Source organism: Cervus canadensis, chromosome 4, assembly GCF_019320065.1.
Source record: "Cervus canadensis isolate Bull #8, Minnesota chromosome 4, ASM1932006v1, whole genome shotgun sequence".
In the NCBI taxonomy this organism is placed as follows: Eukaryota; Metazoa; Chordata; class Mammalia; order Artiodactyla; family Cervidae; genus Cervus; species Cervus canadensis.
This window is the reverse complement of record NC_057389.1, coordinates 88,508,953-88,532,708: the sequence shown is the minus strand read 5'-3', so window position 1 is coordinate 88,532,708 and position 23,756 is coordinate 88,508,953. Positions and strand designations below refer to the sequence as shown.

Below are 23,756 nucleotides of genomic sequence, written 5' to 3'. Positions count from 1 at the left end.
GCAGGTAGGTTCTTTACCACTAGCACCACTTAGAAAGCCCTTGTTCTGTCTGAAAGTGAAAGAAAGTGAAAGTTGCTCAGTTTACTGTGTTCTGTTTACTTCCTCTCAATTATTAATAGCTTTTTAGTGACATGGGAGAGGTTACATCCTACTTCAAAAGGCAATGGTAAGGATTAGATAAAGTAATATTCTATGCTGGCCACAACACTGACACCCAAGAAATACTAGGAAATACTCGTTCTGATCCAGCAATAAAAATAAAGAATGAATGTTAACTATGGAGCCATGTGTGTGCTTGGTCAGTTGCTTCAATAATGTCTAGACTCTTTGCAACTGGACTTTGCAACATGGACTGTGGCCCACCAAGCTCCTCTGTCCATGGGGATTCTCCAGGCAAGAATACAGGAGTGGGTTGCCATGCTCTCTTCCAGGGGAGCTTCCCCACCCAGGGATCGAACCCAAGTCACCTGCATTGCAGGCAGATTCTTTACCCACTTAGCCACCTGGGAAGCCCATGGAGCCACATAAGGTGTTAGTTGCTTAGTCATGTCTGACTGTTTGCAACCCATGGAACGTAGCCTGCCAAGCTCCTCTGTCCACGGAATTCTCCAGCGAAGAATACTGGAGTGGGTTGCCAGACACATACCCCTTGTATTTTCTCTTTGACGGGAAACACCTTTCCTGTCCTCAACGTACGAATACTAGAGGTGAGACAAGAAAATACCTGTCAGTATTTATTCAGTATTCAGCGTGACTCCTACCAGTTTTCCTCTGGGTTAATGGTGCAGTACCAGTTCTTGCAGCTTGTAGGATTATGGGAGCCCCTGGAGAATCTGATGAAACAGTGAGCCTTCCTCGCCTGGAAAGAGACTTATGTATAGGCAAGAATGGAGACATAATTCCTCAGAGTTCATCAAGGGTCATTTGCAGACTGACTCCAGATTAGGAATACTTACTCCTGGATTTTGAGGGGGTGGTTTTTGGCTAGGGGGACGGGAGGTTGTTGGTGACTGGGAGAATGTTGGTCCAGTTTACAGCAGGTTCTTGGGACTTCCCTGGTGGTTCAATGGTTAGAAGTCTGCCTGCCAATGCAGAGGATGTGGGTTTGATCACTGGGCTGGGAAGATTCCACATGCCGGGGAGCAACTAAGCCCATGCGCCACAGCTGCTGAGCCCACGCCCTGGAGTCTGTACACATCAATGAAGAAGAGCCCCCACTCTCAGTAACTAGAGAAAACCCACGTGCAATGACGAAGATCCAGCACAGCCAAAAATTAAATAAATTAAAAAAAAAAAAAAGATTCTGCCATCTACAGCAGGTTCTCAGTCTTGCATGTGAGTTAGAAGCACATGGAGGTCCTGATCAACTGTAGATTGCTGGGTTCCACTGCTGAGTCTCAGCAGATTCAGGGATCTGCAGTTCTAACAAATCCCCAGGTAACGCTGATATTACTGTCTCAAGACTGCACTTTGAGAACCACTGTGGGGATGGGAGGATTGGATGGACCTAATCTTTGCAGACTTTGAGACACATCTGGCTAGCAAGTCTTACCTGAAAGTCCTACTTCCCACTGCCCTATTACAAGCAAGTGTCTTTAATTTCACTGCGTATGTTTTCACTTCTATAAAGTAAGGTTAAGGAATCACTCTGCTATGAAATTTGTTGCAATGATCATAAGGGAGCATGTACCAGAAATACACATTCTCTACTTCATGGCAAACAGGGTCCTCTGAATGTACAGCTTATTACTGGCAGGAGTTCCCTGAGGGTTGGAACTGGGCTTTAGCATCTATCCAGTGCCCGTGGCACCTCACGTACGATATTTACTAATCTAACATTTACTGAAATTGAAAACATTTTGGGCAGGAGTGTATAAGAGAAACAGTCAATACCCCATGGAGTTAATATCTTAGTGACAGCAACAAACAAGAAAAAATAAGTGTAACAGAAGTTAGTGATTTATAGGAAGCAACTATAGGGGAGAGGGGGTCTTTAAATAAAGGAGTGTACTATTTAAGTCGGTATCTGAATGAAGAAGTCACGGAGAAAATCTGGAAGCAAAGCGTCCCAGGCAGAGAGAGAAGTAGGCACGGAGTCTCCCCTGTTCCTCAAGGGACCTGTGGCTGGGAACAGTGATTCAGGGGTGGGTAGGGGAGACATCAGTGGCTGTCACATCCCCAGGGGACCCTTGGTGATGCCCAAATACATTTGACTGTCAAGTCTGGGGAACGAGGTACCTTTGGCATTGAGTGGATGGAGGACAGGGACACTGCCCAACATCCTACCATGTACAGGACGGTCCCATCCCAGAGAGTGATCTGGCCTTAGATGTCAGCAGCGCTGTTGAGGAACCCTGGGCCAGACCATGCGAGGAAACGAAGGCTGCGCAAGGAAATTGGTTTTTATGCTGGGTGCCACAGGGAAGGGGAATTACGAGGTCAGATTCGTTTACAAACAACCTCTATGGGCTGCCAGGCACAGCCCAGGGTCGTGGTGGCGGAGGTGGCTGAGGTGGCTTGAAGGCATCGGAATCAGGCTATAGTCTTTAAGTGGCAGTGGGAGGACTTGGTGATGGGCTGGAAGGCATGAGGTGGGAGAGAAGAGTGGGTATCAAGTAAACTGGGAAACCTCAATGAGGTTGGGGAGTGGAGTATCTTTCCTAGTTTGCGCCCAGGGATGAGTCTGCCCTCTCCCCGACCCCTGGTAGTACTCCAGGCCCGGAAGGGCAGCCCCACCGGCACAGTGGCTGAGCTTTGACCAGCGGGCAGAGCCAAAAGGTGGTCGCCGCCACCAGCATTAACACCAGCATGTCGCTCTGGCCGTTGCTGCCAATACGTAGACTCAACTGCCGCGGGGAGTCGTTTCACAGTCTGGGCATGCGCACTTTGCTCCCCAGGAAGCCCGAAGCAGACCTCAACAAGCCCCCCAGCGGTTGGGCACGAGCACAAGGCCGCCCATAGGCAGTTTAGAGTTTCTGCAAGCACTTAGCGTCTCCCGGGAAACCCGAATCCACCAATCGTGACGCGTCCAAAGTCTGAGCATGCGCATGTCACCCAAGTTCCTAAACCTGTTTGGACTGGGCTGCCCACTCGTTCCCAAAGCTGCGCTTGCAGCCACGGTTTTCTTTTTCTAAGGGCCATCATGCGTGTCCACAGCCCTCCCCGCGATTCGAAGGAGCCTTGAACACGCTCGCTCAGGTCAGTTCAGTCGCTCAGTCGTGTCCGACTCTTTGCGAGTCCCCATGGACTGCAGCACGCCAGGCTTCCCTGTCCATCACCAACTCCCGGAGCTTGCCTAAACTCATGTGCATCGATTCAGTGATGCCGTCCAACCATCTCATCTTCTGTCGTCCCCTTCTCCTCCTGCCTTCAATCGTTCCCAGCATCAGGGTCTTTTCCAATGAGTCAGTTCTTCGCATCAGGTGGCCAAAGTACTGGAGCTTCAGCTTCAGCATCAGTCCTTCCGATGAATATTCAGGACTGATGTCCTTTAGGACTGATTGGTTTGATCTCCTTTGCAGTCCAAGGGACTCTCAAGAGTCTTCTCCAACACGACAGTTCAAACACGCTGGCTAGGAGATCGGAAAAGGTGGATGCGACGAGGTAGCTTGAAAGTTTCTAGCTCCGCTCGGTGTAGGCCCCGCCTCCATCCTTCCCTGTCCCGCTCCCGCAGCCGTCCGTTTCCGGCCACCCCTCCCGCGGGCACCCAGACACGCGCCGGCCGTCACGTGCGCCCCAGTCGGGCCCGCGGAAATGACGCAAGTGTTACGCGCCGCCAGGATGGACGGGCCATGGCGGGGGGCACAGGCTGTGTGCGGCTGTGGGGAGCTGCAAGGTGTTGGGCGCTTCGGCGGCCGCTACTGGCCGCCGCCGGGGGGCGGATCCCGACTGCGGCTAGAGCTTGGTTGCCCAGAGGCCGGAGGGCCTGCGACGCCTCGCCTCCGTGGGCGCTGTGGGGCCAAAGCCCCGCGGCCGCGGGCCACTGGCGGGGACTTTGGGAGGCGAACAACCGCAGCGGCGGCGGCGCCTTCTCGGGAGGCGAGGATGCCTCCGAGGGCGGCGCGGAGGACGGGGCCTCGGGCGTGGGAAGCAGCGCGGGCGGCGGGGAGGGCCCTGTCATAACGGCGCTGACGCCGATGATGATCCCGGACGTATTCCCGCACCTGCCACTCATCGCCGTTACTCGCAACCCAGTGTTCCCGCGCTTTATCAAGATTGTTGAGGTAATGAGCGCCCTGCCCTAGGCCTCGGTTTCCCCACATCTGCAAGCAGCGGGTTGGACCGAGGGATCATTTACTACCTCCGTACCCCAGCAGCTTTTTCCAGGAGCGAAGCTTCTCCAAGGCCTGGAGTTCGAGTACTAGTCTTCTCAGCACTAGCTCCATGAACTTGAGCTAGATTCCTTCCCCTTTCAGATCCCTTTAGGAGAGTTGAATCCAGTGAGTTTAGGATTGTCCGATAGACTCCCAGGCATAGAAATTTGGTGCCCTGAAGTATCAGAATAGTCTTGTCGCTCAGTTACTTTTCTGCGAGTCTCTGTAGCTGTTTTGTGACACTCTCCCCCAGGGCGATCTGTCCTCATACCTTCATTATATGTTCGTTGAGGTCACGGGCCAGTTGCGGTTGTAAGTCTAAGGGATATAGCAGTGAACAAAACGGACACACATTCCTGCCTTTGGAGCTTAGGTTCCAGTGGGGATTTGAGAAGCGTATATAAGAGTAGTAAGTTAATTCTGTATCGGGAGGCCATAAGTAGTACAGAGAATGAGCGAGAGATTGTAGAGGAATTTTAGGAGGAAGGTGACAGGAGGATGTTCTCAGGGATTTATTCATTCAGTAGAGTGTTCTTGGGGCTTCCAGGGTGCCTCGAAGCAGTAAAGAATTCGCCTACACTGTAGGAGACGTGAGTTGGATCTCTGGGTGGGAAAGGTCCCCTTGGAGGAAGAAATGGCAGCCCACTCCAGTATTCTTGCCTGGAGAATCCCATGAACAGAGGAGCCTGTTGGGCTACAGTCCATAGGGTTGCAAAGAATTGGACATGCCTGGACTGAGGAAGCAGGCATGCAGAGTGTTCTTGAGTTGTTATCATGTAGCAGGCTGAGGATTCAGCAGAACAAGTTAGACACAGACCTCTGCCTTAGGAACTTACATTCTGGAGGAATAGACAGTAAGAGCCATGGCTTAGGGGGTGGGGCGAGTGGACCAGGGTGATGTAACAGAAAGCAGGAGTGCAAGGAACTTAAGCTTTTTTTTTTTTTAATTTTCTTTTGGCTGTGCTTGGTCTTCCTTGCACTAAGGTTTTCTCTAGTTGTGGCAAGTAGGGGCTACCCTTTGTTGCGTTTGGAGGGCTTCTTACTGCAGTGGCTTCTCTTGTTGGACAGCGCGGGCTCTAGAGTGTGGGCTCAGTAGTTGCTCTCAGGCTTAGTTGCCCCACAGCATGTGGGATCTTCCCGAACCAGGGATTGAACCTGTGTCTCCTGCATCAGCAGGTGGATATTTAACCACTGGACCATCTGGGAAGTCCATACCTTGAGTTTTTAGAGTAGGAAGAACCTGAATGGCTGCTTTCTTGCCCACCCACCCCCATCTTTTCTTTAATGATGTGGAAACGAGTCTGTGGAGGAGGTTATCTGTTAACTGTCTAAGCAAGGTCATACAATGAGTCAGCCTTGTTTGCATTCACCCTCCTCCCCTCACACTCCCATCTTTGCTGCATAAATCTCAGGGATCCCTTGGAAAGCAGAGGGACAGCATTCAGTCAGCAAGCGGGGGACAGAAAAACATCCCCACCCCGGAACTGCTGATTGCGTGTGTCTGAGCTGCCCTTCCAAGGGCGTTCTCTGATGTTAAATAGTGATTACTGGCAGGCCCTAAGGCCAGACCTTGGGGGTTCCTATCCTGGTCCCTCTGTCCCCAGCTTGATAGCCTTGGGCAAGCTGTTCTCTGGACCTGCATTGCCTCGTCTGTGAAATGGGCAATCCCTCATTTCTTAGAGGTGTGGTGGGAGGTAAATGAGGTCACGTGTAGGGGACTTAGAACCATGCCTGGTGCTTCATACACCTTCATAAGAAGTGGCTGCTGTTTTCTCTATGGTGTGCTTCTGACACCTCAGAGATGACCCTTGTGGGTCTTTTTTTTTTCATCCTTGTCTCCCACTGCCAGCTGTCCTCTACCCTCCAGGCCTCTGGGGCCAGGACTATTTGGCAGGTGTGGTCCCCTCAGCCTTGCAAAGTGGCACCTGCCTCCTGTCCTCAGTGCCCAAGCAGGGATAAGATTCTTTCAAGAGACACTGTCTGCCCACCTAGGGCTAGCCAAGAAGGTTATAGGAGTTGATGGGGATGGTATGAGGCTGCCTTTGGACTCACATGGAGTGTGTCTCTTGGTGTACTCAGTCACTCAGTTGTGTTGTATCCTCTGCTGCCCCCTGGACTGTACCCTGCCAGGCTCCTCTGTCCATGGGATTTTCCAGGCAAGAATACTGAGAGTGGGTTGCCATTTTCTCCTCCAATTCTATTGCTGTTACCTTGCAGATAAGGAAAAGGAGTCCTGCCAAAGGGAGGGGACAGGTGTTAAGATGCAAGGGTCAGTGGACTTCCCTGGTGGTCCACTGGTTAAGACTGGGTGCTTTCAATGCAGGGGGGACAGGTTTGATCCCTGGTCAGCAAACTATAATCCTGTGAAGTGTGGTCAAAATAAAGATGCAGCAGTCAGCTGTTAACAGGGGAGAAATTGGGAGCTTCCAGAGTACTCAAGAAGTATTTCTGAACTTGTTAGCAAAGTTGGGATTACCCTTGATGTTTAAGTTGACCCTGTCTGTGGCTAACTTGCCCCAGTAGCATCTCCTTATCAGTGGCCTCTGAGTGTAGGCTAGTGACTCTTAAGTTTGGGTGGGTCAGGTACCCTCCTGATGGATGTCATGGGCCTTTATCCTGGAAAGAATGCCTTTAGAGTGTCAGGAATCCCCATACCACGTGGTCATGGAGTGAGCTAGCACTGCTTCTTAGTCTGGTCCCTGAAATGGCAGCATCCCCTGGGAGCTCGCTTGAAATGCAGACTCCCAGGCCCATTCCAGCCCCCAGCAGATCAGATACTTTAGAGGTTGGGGCCCAGCTATCTGTTCTTAAACAAAAACCACCCTCCAGGTGATTCTGATTCATGCCAAAGTTTGAGTTCAGGTTGAACTGAACATTAAGTTGAGTTCAGGTCTGGCCTGGGAATGAACAGGGGCTTGAAGGAAATAGTTTGAGCCCTAAGGACACCTGTGCTGCTCCTCCCCAGCAGCTGTTTCCTGGGAAACATGAGCCCTCTACCTGCTAAGAAAATGACATGAGATTGCTCTGTGATTGAGGGGGGCGGGGTCGGATGATCAATATATGGGATATAGATGGGATTGGGATAACTGTCCGTGAAAATTGAGTAAATTAGCCTGTGGAGTGTGCCGCAGTTGAGTTACGCATTTACCATCCTCCTCCTGACAAGAGCAGAGGGCTTAGACTTTCAAGCCAAGGCATTTCCCCCCAGAATCAACTCTGGAAAGGGGATGTGAAATCAGTTTCTTGGCTCTGGCTGTTCATCTCCTTTGAGTTTTCCTTTTAGCAAGAGGGAAAAAAACTAAGGAGTGCGGCTCGCCAGCACTGCCCCGCTCCATTCCCCACACCCGTCCTCTCTTCTGGTTCAAGAACTCTTGGACCATGCGGGCTAGTCCTGGATCAGATTAGTGCATCTCCAGAGTGTGACACTGAAAATGCTAGAGCTGCTGTCAGAACATCAGCCAGAAAAACCTACCCTGTGTTTCATTTTGGGGTTGTTGTCATACTAGGTTAAAAATAAGAAGCTGGTTGAGCTGCTAAGAAGGAAAGTCCGCCTTGCCCAGCCGTATGCCGGCGTCTTTCTAAAGAAAGATGACAAGTAAGTGTAATTTCCCCCTCACCCTTTTGTTGAGACCACCCTGGAGTGTAGCTCCCTACAGAGCCTGATCAGTAGCCTAGACCTCTGGCACTTGTCCTGAAACAAACCTAGCAAAACCTACGGGGGACAAGACCAAGAGCTGAGCATCCCTTTTTAGGTGGGACTGAAGATTCCGCCTCGAGCCCTGGGCCTTGTGTGTAGTTCAGGTGGGGGGAAATTAACCTTGGGGACCCCTGCTGTCAGACCAGAGCGAGACCACTTCAGAGCAGAGCTAGGTGGGCAGGTGTGGGGGCTTAGGACTCGTCCATCTCACTTCTGGGTAGGAATTAGTTCCACTTCAGAGTCAGAAGACACGTTCTAGGCCGGCTCGGAAAGAGGCGGTATGGAACGGAAGGCCAGGTTCCCTATGGCCCTGCCTGCCTGTGCGCAGTGACCCTGCATCCCGGAGTGCCAGGGAGCCAGGAGGTCAAGGCCAGGATGGGTGTTTCTCTGCTCCTGAGAGAGCCAGAGCACCTGTGCCCATGTGCCCCGTGTCCCTTTCCCTCAGCAATGAGTCCGACGTGGTCGAGAGCCTGGATGAGATCTACCACACGGGGACGTTCGTGCAGATCCACGAAATGCAGGACCTGGGGGATAAGCTGCGCATGATCGTCATGGGACACCGGAGGTGCCGGGGTGGGACGGGAGGAGCGGCCACAGCTGGAGGTGGGCCCCCATCCCCAGTCTCAGGGCCCTTCTCTTAAAGCAGTACTCTGGGTGGTCAGGGAGAAGCCATCTCTCATGCTTATTAGTCCACAAAGCACCACGAAACAGAAGATGGCACGTTGTCATGTCTCCCACGTCTAAGTGTTGGCCCGCCATCCCCCTGGCACCCATGTCTGCAACTCCATTCAACTTGGCAGGTTGCAGGGTTTTTCTTGACTGTGCCGCATGGTATTCGAGATCTAGTTCCCCAACCAGGGATGGAACCCAGGCCCTCTGCAGAGGAAGCAGAGTTAACCACTGTTAGCCAGGGAAGCCCCAGGTTGTGGCTTTTCACTCCCCAGAGTACCTCTGCCTCCACTCTGCCAAAGGGCTGCATTCGTCTGTAGGCCCAGTCTAACCCCCTGGATTATTATGGCATCAAGAAAAAACCTATAAGATGAGCTGGACTGAAGCTGGAAGAAACAGACTAGTTTTTCACGTGTTCCAGGGAACGTGTTCCAGGTCTCCCAAGATGAGACTCTTGTCAAAGGTGTCCTGTGATCCTGTGCATGTGGGAGACCTTTCAGAGTCACTAGCCATTAAGGCTGTAAGTGCTCAGAAAAGCCTCTCACTGAAGATGCTGGTGGGGGTTTGTTGACTTGAGAGCCCCTGTCCTTTTTCTCACAGTCTTTAAAAAAAAATATTTGGCTTTGTTGGGTCTAAGTGGTAGCATGTGGGATCTAGTTCCCTGAGCAGGGATCAAACCCAGGCCTCCTGCACTGGGAGCATGGAGTCTTAGCCACTGGACCACCAGGGAAGTCCCATGGAGCCTTTTTCTCTTTCACCCTGCAGAGCGCACCCAGGAAACAGTCTGGCCCAGCAGCACCCCTGTGGACTGTCCCGGTGGCTGCACTGATTCCCATGCCCGTCTTCATGTTAGAGTCTGTTCGAGTCTGTTTTAGGGAAGAGGCTGCTCCTTTGTCTCCTGGGAGGAGTCATGGCTCAGGAGAAATAGAATAAGATGCAACCAGAATTAATAAAGATAGGGGCAGCTCCTCACTGCCCTGCTCACCTGCAGGGTGCCTTGTAGAGTGAGTCCTGCTGACCTCTGAGGCTGGGTCACCCCAGGGCTCCCCGAATCCCCACTGCCTTTGCTCTGTGCACCCTGGTGGTGTCTGCTGGGCACGAGTCCGCACCCCTGGCAGTTCCCAGGCCTGCTCTCTAGGAGGGTGCTCTCGTCAGTTACCCTGTATGGTAAAGGAGCCAGAAAGTCAGTGACCTGGCCTGTTGTCTGCCAGGCCCTTGGGTGTCAGTGGAGCAGCAGGTGAGGGACCCACCTTGGGGAGCTCACCCCGAGTGGGGAGAACAGGTCACAAGGTGAATTCTGATGGTGGCAAGTGCTTTGTGGGGGAAACAAAGATGGAGGGCGGTGCTGGGTGTTTGTGCAGGTGGGGCTGGACTTCACGTGGAGTGGTCAGGGAGAGCCTCTTGGTGGAAGCTCCCTTGAACCTGAACGGTGTGCAGGAGCCACGGTGGGGTGCGCTGGAGGCTGGGGGAGGGGCAGACAGAGTCTCGGATGAACCCTGGAGGCGGGCTGCCACTGGCTTCCTCTCTCCCGGAGGGCAATAGGTGTTGGAATGGATGAGTCGGCTGGAATCTGAGGGTGCAGGTTCTTGGGCTCTGAGATGGCAGCGAGCCTCAGGCCTGGTGGCTGCAGGGGTCTGGACCCAGCGGGCCCTTCAGTCATGGACACTGCAGAGTAGCGTGCAGGCAGGACCCCGCCCCCCCCGCCCCCCACCTCAGTGGTGGCTTTAGCTCCTCCTCCCGTCTTCAGGGTTCACATCAACCGACAGTTGGAGGTAGACCCCGAGGACCCCGAGGGCGAGAACAAGCAGAAGCTGCGCAAGAAGCCCAAGCGGGGCAAGAAAGAGGCAGAAGAGGACGGGGCCACCAAGCGGCCGCTGGAGGTGGTGGTGGGGCCTGGTCCCAGCCCTGCCGGCGAGGTGCTCATGGTGGAGGTGGAGAACGTGGCCCACGAGGACTTCCAGGTCACGGAGGAGGTGAAGGTGAGTGCAAGGGTGTGAGGGGCAGAGGGCCATGTTCTCCCAGGAGTCCTGGGAGGAGCCAGTGGCTGGCAGGGGGGAGGTGGGCTTGGGCCTCAGCTGCTGTGGAGGAACCGGGTCCAGGCCGGAGGGGAAGGGCTCGGGGCCGCAGACCCTCTGGTCCGGTGACCCACGCTCGGGGCTCCCCTGCCCACCAGGCGCTGACTGCGGAGATCGTGAAGACCATCAGGGACATCATCGCCTTGAACCCACTCTACAGGTTGGTTTCGGCACTCTCCTGGGGGTGGGGCTGGCCTGGGCGTGTCCTCCTCAAGGGGCTCCTGACGCAGCTCGGGTCAGGGGAGTTGTCGGCAGGTGGGAGGGTGTGTCAGGAGGGGGGCCCCCGGGGTGGTCGGTGCCCTGGTGCAGCGCCCGCATCCCTTGCAGGGAGTCAGTGCTGCAGATGATGCAGGCTGGCCACAGGGTGGTGGACAACCCCATCTACCTGAGTGACATGGGCGCAGCGCTGACGGGGGCCGAGTCCCACGAGCTGCAGGAAGTCCTGGAGGAGACCAACGTGAGTGCGCCCGCAGGCCCCCCCCACCGGCTGCTGCTCCTGGGCCCTGCTGTGGGGCAGTTTCACATTAGCCTGCCTTCTTCCGTCTGCCTCCGACCCCTGGTTCTTGATAGTGGCCGTGTGGTGTCCTACTGGGCAGCGCCCATCATTCAGTGGGTGGCATGTATGGGTTGTCCAGACTCAACATTAGAAGCAGTACCTCTGCCAACGTCCTGGTCCCCACAGCCTGCTGGCCTGCAGGGTGTGGCTGGAGCCCTGGCCGAGGGGGCAGGCCTCTCGGATTTGGAGAGGCTTGGCCTGTCCGCCGCCAGGGTTCATACTTCTTGTGCCCTGCTTCCCCTGCCCCCTGACCCTCGGCCCGCACACATGATCTTCCCTTTCCCGGCAGATTCCAAAGCGGCTGTATAAGGCCCTGTCCCTTCTCAAAAAGGAGTTTGAACTGAGCAAGCTGCAGCAGCGCCTGGGCCGAGAGGTGAGCAGAGGCTGCGAACCCATGGCAACGTCACACGGGCCAGGGGCTGTGCGCAGAGGGAGAGGGCCCCTGACTGTCCAGGGAGCTCTGGGGGAAAGCTAGAAATTGGGAGGCAGCCTGGGAAAGGTTGAAGGGACTTTCCCCACACTCGGCTGGTGGAGGCCTACCTTTGCTGCTCGGACTGTCCGTTTACCTTTTCCAGATTTAGGTCACTTTTATCATTTAGTTTTTAAAAAAATTTTTTACTGGAGTATAGTTGACTTACAGTGATGTATTAGTTTCTGCTGTACACCAAAGTGAATTAGTTATACAAATACTCTCATTCTACATTCATTTCCAACATAGGCTGTCATATTACTTGATTCTACGTTAGGAAAAAAGTCGCATTACATCTTTCATTGGAAAAGCCACGAGGCAGCTGTCACTGCAAGATGCAGGGCAGCATGACCCAGGGCAGGCGCCAGTGTCAAGCCTGTGTCCTGCTGTGTCAGCTTTTAGAGAGAGGGTGACGCCGCCTTGATGAGCGTGGGGGACATGCTGGCATCAAGTCTGGCTTTCCCTGGTTGTAACCAGGATTAAAGGGCAGATCCCTTCCTCTCCTGGAAGGTGGGGTCACTTATGGCGAGACCTGTGTGTGGGGCACTCCAGGTTGAAGGTGAGGGGCATTGGAGGCTGGGTGCCCCCGGTTTGTCTCCTGGGTCCCGAGGATGTGGCAGGCCCACCCCACTCTGGTCTGACAGTGGCCTGGGCCCCATAGGTGGAGGAGAAGATCAAGCAGACACACCGCAAGTACCTGCTGCAGGAGCAGCTGAAGATCATCAAGAAGGAGCTGGGCCTGGAGAAGGATGACAAGGACGCCATCGAGGAGAAGTTCCGTGAGCGGCTTAAGGAGCTCGTGGTCCCCAAGCACGTCATGGACGTGGTGGACGAGGAGCTGAGCAAGCTGGGCCTGCTGGACAACCATTCCTCCGAGTTCAAGTGAGCAAGTGCCAAGGGGCCTGGCGCGGGGGGCCAGGATTTGACCCTGGAAGGCCAGGACGGTGGGGGGCCCTCGGGCATGTTCTTGTCACCACACATGTTCAGTCCTCTCGTGTGGTCCCTGTGGGGGTTGGGTCTCTGTCGCCCTTGTTGCACAGATGAAGGAATTGCGGCTTGGAGAAGTTAAATCAGTGCCCCTGCCCCTGGGCTGGTAGATGGGGACGGATTTGAAGTCAGAGACGTTGGGCTGCAAGCCCGTGCCACCAGTCAGGACCAGGAGTCCCCAGGGCCAGTGCCCCAAGGCCAGCTCCTCCCCTGACCTTCTGTCCCCTGGTCTCCTCTGGCGGCTTTGAGAGTTACGAAACGAGTGTCTTCCTGGGGGCCTGGTCTTGCTGTCGTTCTCCTGCGTGTGCTCGCTGGGGGTCAGGGTGGCTGCTAAGGGGTCAGGGCACCATGTGATGCTTCTGACTCTGCCTGGGTGCTGCTCCCGGACAGCTACTCAGAGGGGCGGGCTTCCCGGGCTGCTGTGTTAGGCCCCTGTCTGATCAGGGTGTCTGGTGGGGTCTGGTCTCTTGCTCAGGGACCCTGGGGCTCCCTGGTTTCTCCAGATGCCACAGGCCTGTACACCAGAGACACTCCCAGCTCCTCTCCCTGGGGCAGCAGTACATTCCCCATGTTCACATCAGGGTGGACCACACACGTAGTGCCCCAGACAGCACAGACTTCTCTTCCGGTCTGGAGGCAGAGACCCTCATTTCTGGTGTGATGAGAAGGATGGGTTCCTTCTGGAGGCCTGGGGGGAATCATTTCTAGCCTCTTCCAGCTTCTCAGAAACATTCCTCAGCTCCCAGCCCATCCTTCTTCAGAGCGCCTCTCCCACCTCCGCTCTGTTGTCTGGCTCCTCCTCTGACTCTGCCCTTCCTGCCTGCTCCTCCTCAGGCCCCTTGAGAGGGGGTTCCTCTGTCCCCGGGTCACAGCTCCAGGCCTCAGTTTCCCCACTTGCACTCCTGAGCTGTGGGACTCTGAGCCGTCCCCATGCTCACTGAGCCTCTGGGCCAGGAGCCGCACCCACACAGGCAGACCTCGGGACACTGCAGGCTTGGTGCACAGCAGGAAAGTGAGCCATGTGAATTTTCTTGGTTTCCCTGTTGCGTGTAAAAGTTATGTTTACCCCATACTGTAGTTTAAGTATGCACTTGCGTTCTGTTTAAAAAAAGAAAAAAGCATGTTACATGCTTTAATTAAGAAGTGCTTTATCACTTGCTGAGACAGGGTTAGTACAGACCTTCATAGTATAAAACACACAGTGTCTGCCTGGAGCAGTAGGCGAGGCATGCCTGCACCCCAGAGGGCTGGCCTGTCGAGCGTACTCTGTGTAGTTCCAGTGTTGGGTGCCTGGGTCCCAGCGCCGTGGGTGTGCAGCTGGGGAGTCAGGCGGCTCGCAGGGCCCGCTCATCAGCTCTCATCTGTCCCATGGTAGCGTCACCCGCAACTACCTGGACTGGCTGACGTCCATCCCGTGGGGCAAGTACAGCGACGAGAACCTAGACCTGGCGCGGGCCCAGGCGGTGCTGGAGGAGGACCACTACGGCATGGAGGACGTCAAGAAGCGCATCCTGGTGAGGGACCCCACCCCCACCCCGCCCCGGCCCACATCCTCATACATGCATGGGGGGCCTGGGATCCAGGACTCCCCGTGTAGTTGGGGAGGCCCAGAGGAGCCCCCTGTGAGTCTGGGGTCTGGGAGGGGCCTGGCTGTGGCAAGGCTGGAGTGGTGTCAGCAGGGACCTGAGGGACCAGTGTTGGAGGAGCTCAGAGGTGCCAGGGGCCGCCCAGGGCTCACAGTCCACCAGGGGGATAAAAATCGTGCTCATGAGAGGAGGAAACGGGGCAAGGGCATCTGGCCGAGGGCAGGTGGGCCTGGCATCGGGGTCACCCCCCCAGTCGGTCCCCACATCCCCTGGCGCCTGCTCATCCTGTTGGTGCCACAGGCTGCCCCTCCCTATGACAAATCACAGTCTGGTCAGCTTGGCCCCTCCAGGCCAGGCGCTGTCCCTTCCCGCAGCCCCACGTGCCTGGCCATAGGGAGCTTCAGGCCAGGTGGGGCCCCTTGCCCTTCAGAAAGTCCACCACTGTCTCATACAGTCGCCTCTGCACGCAGGAGTTCATCGCCGTCAGCCAGCTCCGGGGCTCCACCCAAGGCAAGATCCTCTGCTTCTACGGCCCTCCGGGCGTGGGCAAGACCAGCATCGCCCGGTCCATCGCCCGTGCCCTGAACCGGGAGTACTTCCGCTTCAGTGTTGGAGGCATGACAGATGTGGCCGAGATCAAGGGGCACAGGTAGGCCCGCCCCCAATCCCCAGAGCTCACCTCTCCTCCTGTCAGCCTTCCTTTTCCTGGGTCTGTTCCTGCTCTGGTATCATGATGGGGACAAGCAGCAAACTGCACACAGGAGTAGGTAACTGAAAAGGTGTTAATTGACTTCAGGTCCAGCTCGATCAAGGTGCTCAAACATTTGCTCAAAATCTCAGCTTCTCAATCACTGGGAGAGTCTCTCGGCCGAGCTGTCAGTAGATAGCTGCATGGCTCCAGCTGGCATCTCACCAGCTTAGCTCCTCACAACACTGGCCGAAGTTCAGGAAGTGTGTTGTGGCCGCAGGCCTGGGCACTAGAGTGGGGGGGTCTCCCTGGTGAAGACTCGGGGCCTGTCTTGGTTCTTTCCCCCTTGTCAGGTGCAGAGCGGGGGATGGTGTCCCCCGTGTGCAGGCTCTTAGAGCCACGTGGGCCGTGCATGGCACCCTTCAGTGGGACGTTCAGGGTGTTGTGTTCCAGGGCTCCCCGCCCTGTTGGCCTCTGCAGAGGGTGGGTCTCTGAAAAGCCTGGCTCAGTGAGACACAAGCACAACAGATACATGAGTGTCTGCTCTGAGCTGACTTGGAGCATACCTTTATCCGGTGGTAGTCAAAGAAGGGTTAAATCTGTGTCTAAATTACTTTTCTGGTTTTTCTAAAAACACGAACAGTCCTGGACACTGGGACCTGCAGGTCTCCTTGGCAGCAGTCCTCCTGAAAGCATGTGCCGGCTGGGGCTGGGCCCTGGGCCTGGTGACCCAGGCATCGAAGATATTGCTGCCATAGGCCCCAGCTGCTCCCCACTCTCTCCTTCTGCTGAGCCAGGCCATGCAGGCTGGGTTTTGCTATCTAGGGGGATGAGTCTGAGTGAGACTTGCTGTGAACCTGTTCCCTGCCCTTCCTGCCTGAGCTGGGGGAGGGACACTCCAGCATTGGGGCGATCTACTGCCCTGCCCACCTGCACAGCACGGAAGCATTTATCTTCTGTCGGGGCCCCCACGCTGTTTGTGTCTCCCTATGTCTCCTCTGGGCAGCTCTTGGGGGCATGTGGGCGTCCGGGAGCTCCAGGGAGCTGGGCCTCAGGCACTGGTGTGGCTAGCCCAGGTGCTGGGCACCCACCGCCCCACCCTGCCCTCTTCCCCAGGCGGACGTACGTGGGTGCCATGCCAGGCAAGATCATCCAGTGTCTGAAGAAGACCAAGACGGAGAACCCCCTGGTCCTGATAGACGAGGTGCGTGGGGCTGGGGGCAGGCCTGGCTGGGCGCACACCCCTCCCCGAGGCTGGACGTGGGCCCTGGGCCTTCCTGGCCCCCACTCCAGGTGGCCCTGAGATGCGGAGTCTGTGTTCAAGGTGAAAGCATGGCCCCTGCGGTTTCCATGGCGCCAGAGTCACGGGGTGGCCTTGCTGCTCCCAGGCTGTCTCCTGACACTGGCGCCCCTGCCCTGGAGGGCGCCGTCCCTGCCACAGCCTCATGGTCCTGCTGGCCCCCCTGCTCTTCCTTCTGCTCCGGTCTTCCCCAGCCCCGACCCCTGGGTCTGTCTCCCACTGGGGTGTCTGGTGAGCAGGTGCTGGGGCAGGACAGGGGCCACTACCCCTGCCCACTCCCGCCCCTTTCAGGTGGACAAGATCGGCCGGGGCTACCAGGGCGACCCCTCGTCTGCGCTGCTTGAGCTGCTGGACCCCGAGCAGAATGCAAACTTCCTGGACCACTACCTGGACGTGCCCGTGGACTTGTCCAAGGTACGTGTCCTGCCCGGGGCTGGGCCAGCGGGGCGGGGTGGGCGCCCTGGCCCCCTGCACCTCACGGCCCCACCCCCAGGTGCTGTTCATCTGCACGGCCAACATCACCGAGACCATCCCCGAGCCACTGCGGGACCGCATGGAGATGATCAACGTGTCTGGCTACGTGGCCCAGGAGAAGCTCGCCATCGCTGAGGTGAGACACCCACAGCCCGGCCCTGAGCGCAGGAAATAGCCAGGTGCTCCCTCGGGGCCAGGCCCTTAGCTAGAGCTCAGGGTACTGCTCGGGGGCTCTCCTGCCAGAGGGACAGAGGGGATGGGGCGGGAGGACAAGAAGCGGATGAGACTGGTGTGAACCGTTCCTGCCAGGCACACCTCTGACCCTGAGGCGGCGGTGGGGGTCCCTGCGCCTGCTGGTTCCCTCAGAGGGTCCTGTGAGTCAGTGTGGTCTAGACACGGCATCTAGGAATAGCGTGAGACCCAGGGTCAGCACTCAGAGCAGAGCACAGCCCCCACCTTGGATGCAGGCCCCAAGTCCCTGGCCTGTCTTACTTCAGACTGACCAGATGTCAGTCAGGGGTTCCCCCCATCCTCTCCTAGGTTTGATAATTTGCTGGAACAGCCTACAGAACTCAGGAAATGGGTTTATTCACTGTTACCAGTTTATTATAAAGGATTCAACCAGGGAACAGCCAAAACAGACACTGGGGCAAGGTGTGGGGAAGGGCCCATGTCTCGGGTTATTGATCAGATCCTTGGCTGTGTGTGATTAGCTCCCCAGCCCCCTGTCCTCTCTGGGGGCAGAAACTTCCTGTCCCTCCAGTTGGTTCTTCTGGCCCCCAGCCAGCTATGCTAATAATCACCTTGTTATTCTTAGCGTTCTGGGAGGAGCTTTTCCTGAATAAGAAGGGCTGCTCTTGTCCCTGTCACTTGGGAAGCCCCACGGGTCTTGGAAGCACTTGTGCAGGAATTCTCCTCATGTCCCAACACCACAGGCTGTAGAACAAGAGCAGGAGACACCTCTGCGAGCACAGTGGTGACGTAGCACAGCCCTACATACATGACCTCGGGGCCCCACCCGTCTTGGGGTCCTGAGTTCAGCTTCCTACGAAGCCCCCACCTTTAATGTCTCACATGTGGCTGGTGTCCAGGCCTGGTCACTCGCAGCTGTGGGCTTTAGAGGGAGGCCGTGGTTCCCAGTTCTGTGACCGCCTGCCTGGCCTTTTCCTGGTCCCAGGCTCACCCAAGGTTTGGGCCTCTGCCTGCACCTCTGTGTAAGAAGCTTTTCCTGGGTGGGGGGACCTTCCCTTCTGGTGCCCGGGGGTGCGGCAGCTTTGCTAGCCTGCAGTCAGGAAAGCCGGGCTTCCTTTCCAGGGGACTGTATTCCTCACGTGGTGTTCTCTTTCTAGCAGGGGCTTGAGTGAACTCGTCCTCTTGAGCCTTCTGCAGCTGTGACTGGAGCTGGCTCCCAGTCTGTGTGTCCCCTGGGGGGGATGGGCAGCGAGAGAAAGAGCTCTTGGCTGAGGTGGTGGCAGGGGTGCTGGACTCCCCCCGAGCCTGGAGACTTGACGGCACAGAAGAGGGGCAGACTTGGCGGAGTGGGTGGAGGGCTTCCTTCAAGCCCCTGGAGGAGGAGGAAGATGAGGACTGTGGGATGCATCGGGCCTGTGGTCAGTGCTCAGGACTGACTGTCTGGCCACTGCTGTGTGGCAGGAGTGACCTTGGAGCCTGTGACCTGCTCCCCATCCCCGCCTGTACTGGGCAGCAGCCACTAACCAGTCTCTGTATGAGGAGCAAGTCTAGGGGATCAAGGAGGCCTTCCTGGAGGAAGAGGCACCTACGATGACATCTGGAGGGAGGGCAGGAGTCAGATCCCAACAGGATGCAGCAGGAGCAGAGGCTGGAGCCTTGGGAGCATGTAGGTGGCAGGCTGGTGTCTGCAGGTCCCAAGCCTGGCACCTGCCGGGCTTACTATGTGCACCTCACGTCCTGGCCTCACTGACTCCTCACCCTTTGGGTCTTGGCTTTAGGCATGGCCTCCTGGAGCAGCCTCCCTGACACCCTGTCCTTGCTGGATGACCCCGAGTGGACTGGGGCTCCTCAGGGCAGGCCCAGGGTCTACCTCAGTGACCTCATCTACCCAGCCCAGCCAGGGGTCTCGGAAGGCTGGGTGGGGGGGGTCCCAGAGAGGCCCTGGGGGTCCTTACGGCGGCTCTCCTCCTGCCTGTAGCGGTACCTGGTTCCTCAGGCCCGTGCCCTCTGTGGCCTGGACGAGAGCAAGGCCAAGCTGTCGTCCGATGTGCTGACCCTCCTCATCAAGCAGTACTGCCGGGAGAGCGGTGTCCGCAACCTGCAGAAGCAGGTGGAGAAGGTGAGCCGCCTGCCCAGTGGCGGATGGAGCCTGGGGCCATGATGGCTAAAGTGGGCCCAGCCAGTCGGGGGACACACACCACGGTGGGTGCCCAGAGGAGTCACAGCCACAGACAGGAAGTAGATGGTAGGGTCAGGGCTGGGGACAGGGAACGGGGAGTGACTGCTTAATGATCAGAGGGTTCTAGAAGGATGGTTGGACACGAGCCCTCGTGCACTTTTGCCAGAGCTGTATGCTTACTAATGGCTAAGATGGTTTTAGGTCATGTGTGTGTCACCACAACTGTAAAAAGTTAAAAAGCTAGTGGAGGTGAGCTGGGGTCAGGTTGGGGCCAGGACGGTCCTGTGGCCTGGCCACCCCCAGCCCACCGTGCCCATGTAGGTGTTACGGAAGTCTGCCTACAAGATTGTCAGTGGTGAGGCTGAGTTTGTGGAGGTGACGCCCGAGAACCTGCAGGACTTCGTGGGGAAGCCAGTGTTCACAGTGGAGCGCATGTATGATGTGACACCGCCTGGCGTGGTCATGGGCCTGGCCTGGACAGCCATGGGTGAGTGGCCTCTGTACCCCCAGGAGAGGTGGGCGCGCTCACCGTGGGGTGCTCTGAATGCCCTTCCCTGCTGGTAGGAATGCACAGGGCTGATTTGGGGACCCTGAGGCGGCGGCGGCAGCGCCCTGTGAGTTTTGAGTTCCTGGTTTTCAGGCTTGCCTGAAAGAGAGCCCCTCACAGCAGGAGAGGTCGCTCTGGGTAAAGGGTTCGGGGAAGGGCTTCCTGTCCAAGTGACCTCGCTGGGCCCACTGGCCCTGGGGTCTGGGAGCTGCAAGGTGGTGGGAGAGCAGCTCAGGGGCTTGTGTAGCTGAGAAACATGTCTGCAGGCAGGCAGGGGGTGGGTGTCAAAGGAAGTGGGCTGAGGGCATGGAGTCTGCTGATTTGGGCTGTACTGAAGAGAACTGTGCTCCTGAGCCTGCAGGCTCTGTGCTGGAGGCAGGTGCACGGGGAAGCCCAGCACAGAGGGCTTCAGGTTTTCGTCTAACCCGGTCCGTCCCTGGCAGCTCCACCTGCCGCCCCGAGGAGGTGGCTGCAGGACAGTGAGAGCACTGAGGGCTGAGGAGGTTCTAGGTCGGGATGAGCTGCGTAAGGAACTTTACTGGGAAGTGCTGAGCAGGTGGTGGGGGCCACTGTCCTGGAGTCTGGGGCTGCCCCGGTTCATGGCTCTGCCCTCGGGTCCCCAGGAGGCTCCACGCTATTTGTTGAGACGTCCTTGAGACGGCCGAGAGACAGAGACAGCGACAGCGACAAGGGGGACAAGGATGGGAGCCTAGAGGTAACGGGCCAGCTAGGGGAGGTGATGAAGGAGAGCGCCCGCATCGCCTACACTTTCGCCAGGGCCTTCCTGATGCAGCACGACCCCTCCAACAAGTTCCTGGTGACATCACACATCCACCTACATGTGCCTGAGGTGAGGCCCGCCCTGATCCCGCCCTGTGTCACACGCCCACCAGGCTGCCTGCCCACCTGCCCGTCTCCCCGCAGGGTGCCACCCCCAAGGACGGCCCGAGCGCCGGCTGCACCATCGTCACGGCCCTGCTCTCCCTGGCTCTGGACCGGCCAGTGCGGCAGAACCTGGCCATGACGGGCGAGGTCTCCCTCACAGGCAAAGTGCTGCCTGTGGGCGGCATCAAAGAGAAGACCATCGCGGTGAGTGCTGCACTGGCTCAGCAACAGAGACCCGGACAACACGTGGCCATCACAGCCAGCACTCAGGGCTGACCCCACCTCCAGGGGAAAAGGCGGGGTGACAGGCTGTTTACAGACGAGAAAAGTGAGGCTCTATGGGCTTCAGGTTGGACCCAGGGTTGCCTGGCCTGGAGCCTCTATTGAGCTGACAGCGTGACTACTCACCCTTTGCCCCCCAGTGGCTCTCAAAGCCTTTCCAGCCCGTCTCAGCTCCTTTCTGAGGTTGAGATTGGGGTCTCCATCTGCCCACAGTGGCTGAGCACTGAGCACATGGCCGCAGGAGACAGCGGCAGGGGGCTAGGCTCAGGCAGTGCAGGTGGACAAGGGCCCAGAGCCGGAGTCTCCCCAGGTGTGCTGTAGGCTGGACTGTGGAGGCAGCCCTTTGTCCTGGGATTCTCCTGTGTTGGGCTGAGGGGTTCCTAACAGAGCCCCACTGTCTCTGAGCCCCCACACACCTCACTGCGGCACCCTGGTTCTGGCCCTCGTGCTCCACCCTGCTATCTCAAAGGGACTGTGGCCCCCAGGGGCTCCGGTGAGGGAGACACCCCAGGCAGGGTGTGTGGGCCTTGCTTTCCTCACCTGTAGACTGGGAGCTTCCATGGGCCACTATCCCTCAAGCAGCTCATGGGAACCCCCACCCCCCAAGGACCAGTTGGGCTGAGGAACAGGTAATGCAGTGTGGGAACCTTCAGCTCCTGTGCACTTTTAGGTGCCAAACCTCAAAATGTAAAGCAGTGAGTGCTGTGATTGACCTAAGAAACCATGTACACCACACTGCATGTATTTCCAGGCCCACCTGGGGTAAGGGAGCATCTGGGCTGAGAGCACCTGAGCAGAAGTCTGGGCCCTGCTCCCCAGGCTGCTAGAGTGGAGGCTGGCGATGGTCCCTGGGGCCTGGTTCCTCATCTGTGCAAGGCAGGGCGGGCACCGGGAGTGTGGCTCCCTGCCCAACCCTCTCCTTCCTCCCCACTGACCCGCCACCCCCTCCCTCCCAGGCCAAGCGTGCTGGGGTGACCTGCATCGTCCTGCCAGCTGAGAACAAGAAGGACTTCTATGACCTGGCTGCCTTCATCACCGAGGGCCTGGAGGTGCACTTCGTGGAGCACTACCGCGAGATCTTTGACATCGCCTTTCCTGAGGAGAGGGCTGAGGCCCTGGCGGTGGAGCGGTGACAGCAGCCCTTGGTACCCTTGTCACTGCTGGGCCTGGTCCAGGCCAGAACTGCACCCCAGGAGGGGGCTCTGGGCAGCTGAGCCCCAGGAAGCTTGGGGGAGACTGGAAGCCCGATCTTAATTATGGCTGAATCAGTGTATTTAATTATGATTAAAAACCGTTTCCAGTACTGCTTGGCTGTGGCCTCTCTCGTTGCCTACCACCTCCTCACCAGGGTGCTCCAGGGGTGGGATCCCCCTCATTCTCAACGGTGAACTACCCTCCCATTTCCAATGGCAGCACAGAAACACCGAGTTTTTGGCAAGATTTATTGTGAACAGAGGGGAAGGGCTCAGTCCTTCTTGGCTGCCGCTTTCCTCATGGCGGCCAAGACGTTGCTCAGCTCCTCTCTCTTCCTCTTCGCGCGGATGTGTGTTCCCACCTGCCGGGCAAGGAGGGCCGTGAGCCTGAGCCCCGCGTCCCACACCGGGTCCCCGCACGGGAACCCCACCTACCCTTTTCTTGATGAACTTGAGGGCCCGCTTGTCCTTGGAGACCTTGAGCAGCTCCATGGCGCGTCGCTCGTAAGGGGCGAAGCCACACACCTCCCGGATCATGTCCCGCACGAACTTGGTGTGTTTGGTGAGACGCTGCGCGAAGCCGGGGCGTCAGCAGTCTGCCGCCGACGGAAGCCCAGACCCCCCCCACCCCCCAATCTCATCAGCACCAAAGCGGCGCATCACGCCCGGCCCTTTGCACGGCCTGTCCCGGGACCCCGAACACTGTCGTCCTACACACAAACGGCACCGTGGAGTTGGCGCCGATTAACCAAGAAACAAAAACACACGCCCTCCCCTCGAGGCCACGATTCCTCAACACGAAAATCAAGGAATCCACTTTCCCTCCACGTTTTAACCCGGATCCATGCACCGTCCTACTCGGCAAACTCCTGCTCATGCGTCAAAACCGGCTCCCAAGTCGCTCCCGCCCCAGCTTCCGAATCCACGGCGCGGGGGAGGGTCCTGGTACGTGGCCCCGGTGGGCGTCCGCAGAAAAGGGGAACACACAGGAGGGTAACCAGCCTTTCCGCTCTCTCCTCTGGCCAACCTCACATTCTTTTTCCCCCTGCTTAAAACACCAGTTGCCGCGGCCCTCGATGCCCCGACGGTGCTGCGGGAGCCTCTGCCCAGGCCCTGCCCTCCGACTGGAAGGGTTCCTACCCACTAACCGCGCGCCCTGGTACTCACCCCGCGGCGGCGGCTGTGCCTCGGCTTGCCCACGTTCTTGGTCACCTTGTGACCCTTGTTGAGGCCCACGGCCATGGGGTAGCGCAGAGCCATGGCTGCGGACAGAAAAGGGGAGAAGGGATGTGGGTGAGCTCCGGCTGGGTGCCAACTGCCTGGAACCCCGCGCTTCGGCTCCCACGGGTTTGCTCGCTGCACTCAGCCATCCCTCGAGTTGCCTGGGACACCCAGGGTCCGGATGGCAACGGATGCTACTCGCGAGAGAGTTCACAAACCTGTTGTTCTACAATGGCTGCCGCGGCGGAAGGACCTCCGACGAGCGGAACTCTGGGATATCTACCAGCTCGCGGGCGGTGCGGGCCAGAGAGGCAAGAATGGCTCGGGCTCCCCCTCGCGGCGTGGAGTCCCTGGGGGCTCTCTGAGCATGCGCGAACAGACACCCAAAGCGAGCTAATTTACTCCAGCGAGCCTTCATCTTTAGTCGGACCGGGTGGGCGTGA

At 57.4% G+C, this 23,756-nt stretch overlaps 3 protein-coding genes across 5 annotated transcripts in view; 1 reads left to right on the top strand and 2 right to left on the bottom strand.

Moving 5' to 3' along the window:
- CATSPERD (cation channel sperm associated auxiliary subunit delta) overlaps positions 1–3,237 on the bottom strand; it is a 39,073-nt gene extending 35,836 nt beyond the window's left edge. The window contains exons 1-2 of the mRNA XM_043466302.1: positions 2,737–3,237; positions 647–701 (exon numbers count right to left, since the gene is read on the bottom strand). Of these exons, the coding sequence (XP_043322237.1) occupies positions 647–701; positions 2,737–2,810 (129 nt within the window). The 5' untranslated portion in view covers positions 2,811–3,237. The remainder of the gene's footprint in view (positions 1–646; positions 702–2,736) is intronic.
- Positions 3,074–22,202, top strand: LONP1 (lon peptidase 1, mitochondrial). 2 transcript variants are annotated; one of them, XM_043466300.1, is made up of 18 exons: positions 3,074–3,198; positions 7,820–7,908; positions 8,456–8,575; positions 10,427–10,658; positions 10,853–10,914; positions 11,082–11,211; positions 11,600–11,683; positions 12,441–12,661; positions 14,142–14,280; positions 14,823–15,001; positions 16,157–16,244; positions 16,632–16,754; positions 16,834–16,950; positions 18,985–19,125; positions 19,507–19,672; positions 20,356–20,582; positions 20,657–20,821; positions 21,856–22,202. In XM_043466300.1, the coding sequence occupies exons 3-18, from the start codon at positions 8,526–8,528 to the stop codon at positions 22,030–22,032; spliced, it is 2,301 nt and encodes a 766-aa protein (XP_043322235.1). In that variant the 5' UTR covers positions 3,074–3,198; positions 7,820–7,908; positions 8,456–8,525; the 3' UTR covers positions 22,033–22,202. The 2 variants fall into 2 exon arrangements, with proteins under 2 accessions (XP_043322235.1, XP_043322234.1); XM_043466299.1 differs by lacking the exon at positions 3,074–3,198 and adding an exon at positions 3,769–4,223.
- Positions 22,159–23,684, bottom strand: RPL36 (ribosomal protein L36). 2 transcript variants are annotated; one of them, XM_043466316.1, is made up of 4 exons: positions 23,532–23,661; positions 23,260–23,354; positions 22,528–22,662; positions 22,323–22,454 (listed from the first exon to the last, which is right to left on the bottom strand). In XM_043466316.1, the coding sequence occupies exons 2-4, from the start codon at positions 23,350–23,352 to the stop codon at positions 22,365–22,367; spliced, it is 318 nt and encodes a 105-aa protein (XP_043322251.1). In that variant the 5' UTR covers positions 23,353–23,354; positions 23,532–23,661; the 3' UTR covers positions 22,323–22,364. The 2 variants fall into 2 exon arrangements, with proteins under 2 accessions (XP_043322250.1, XP_043322251.1); XM_043466315.1 differs by having other exon boundaries at positions 22,159–22,662; positions 23,532–23,684.
- Between the last annotated feature and the right edge of the window lie 72 nt (positions 23,685–23,756).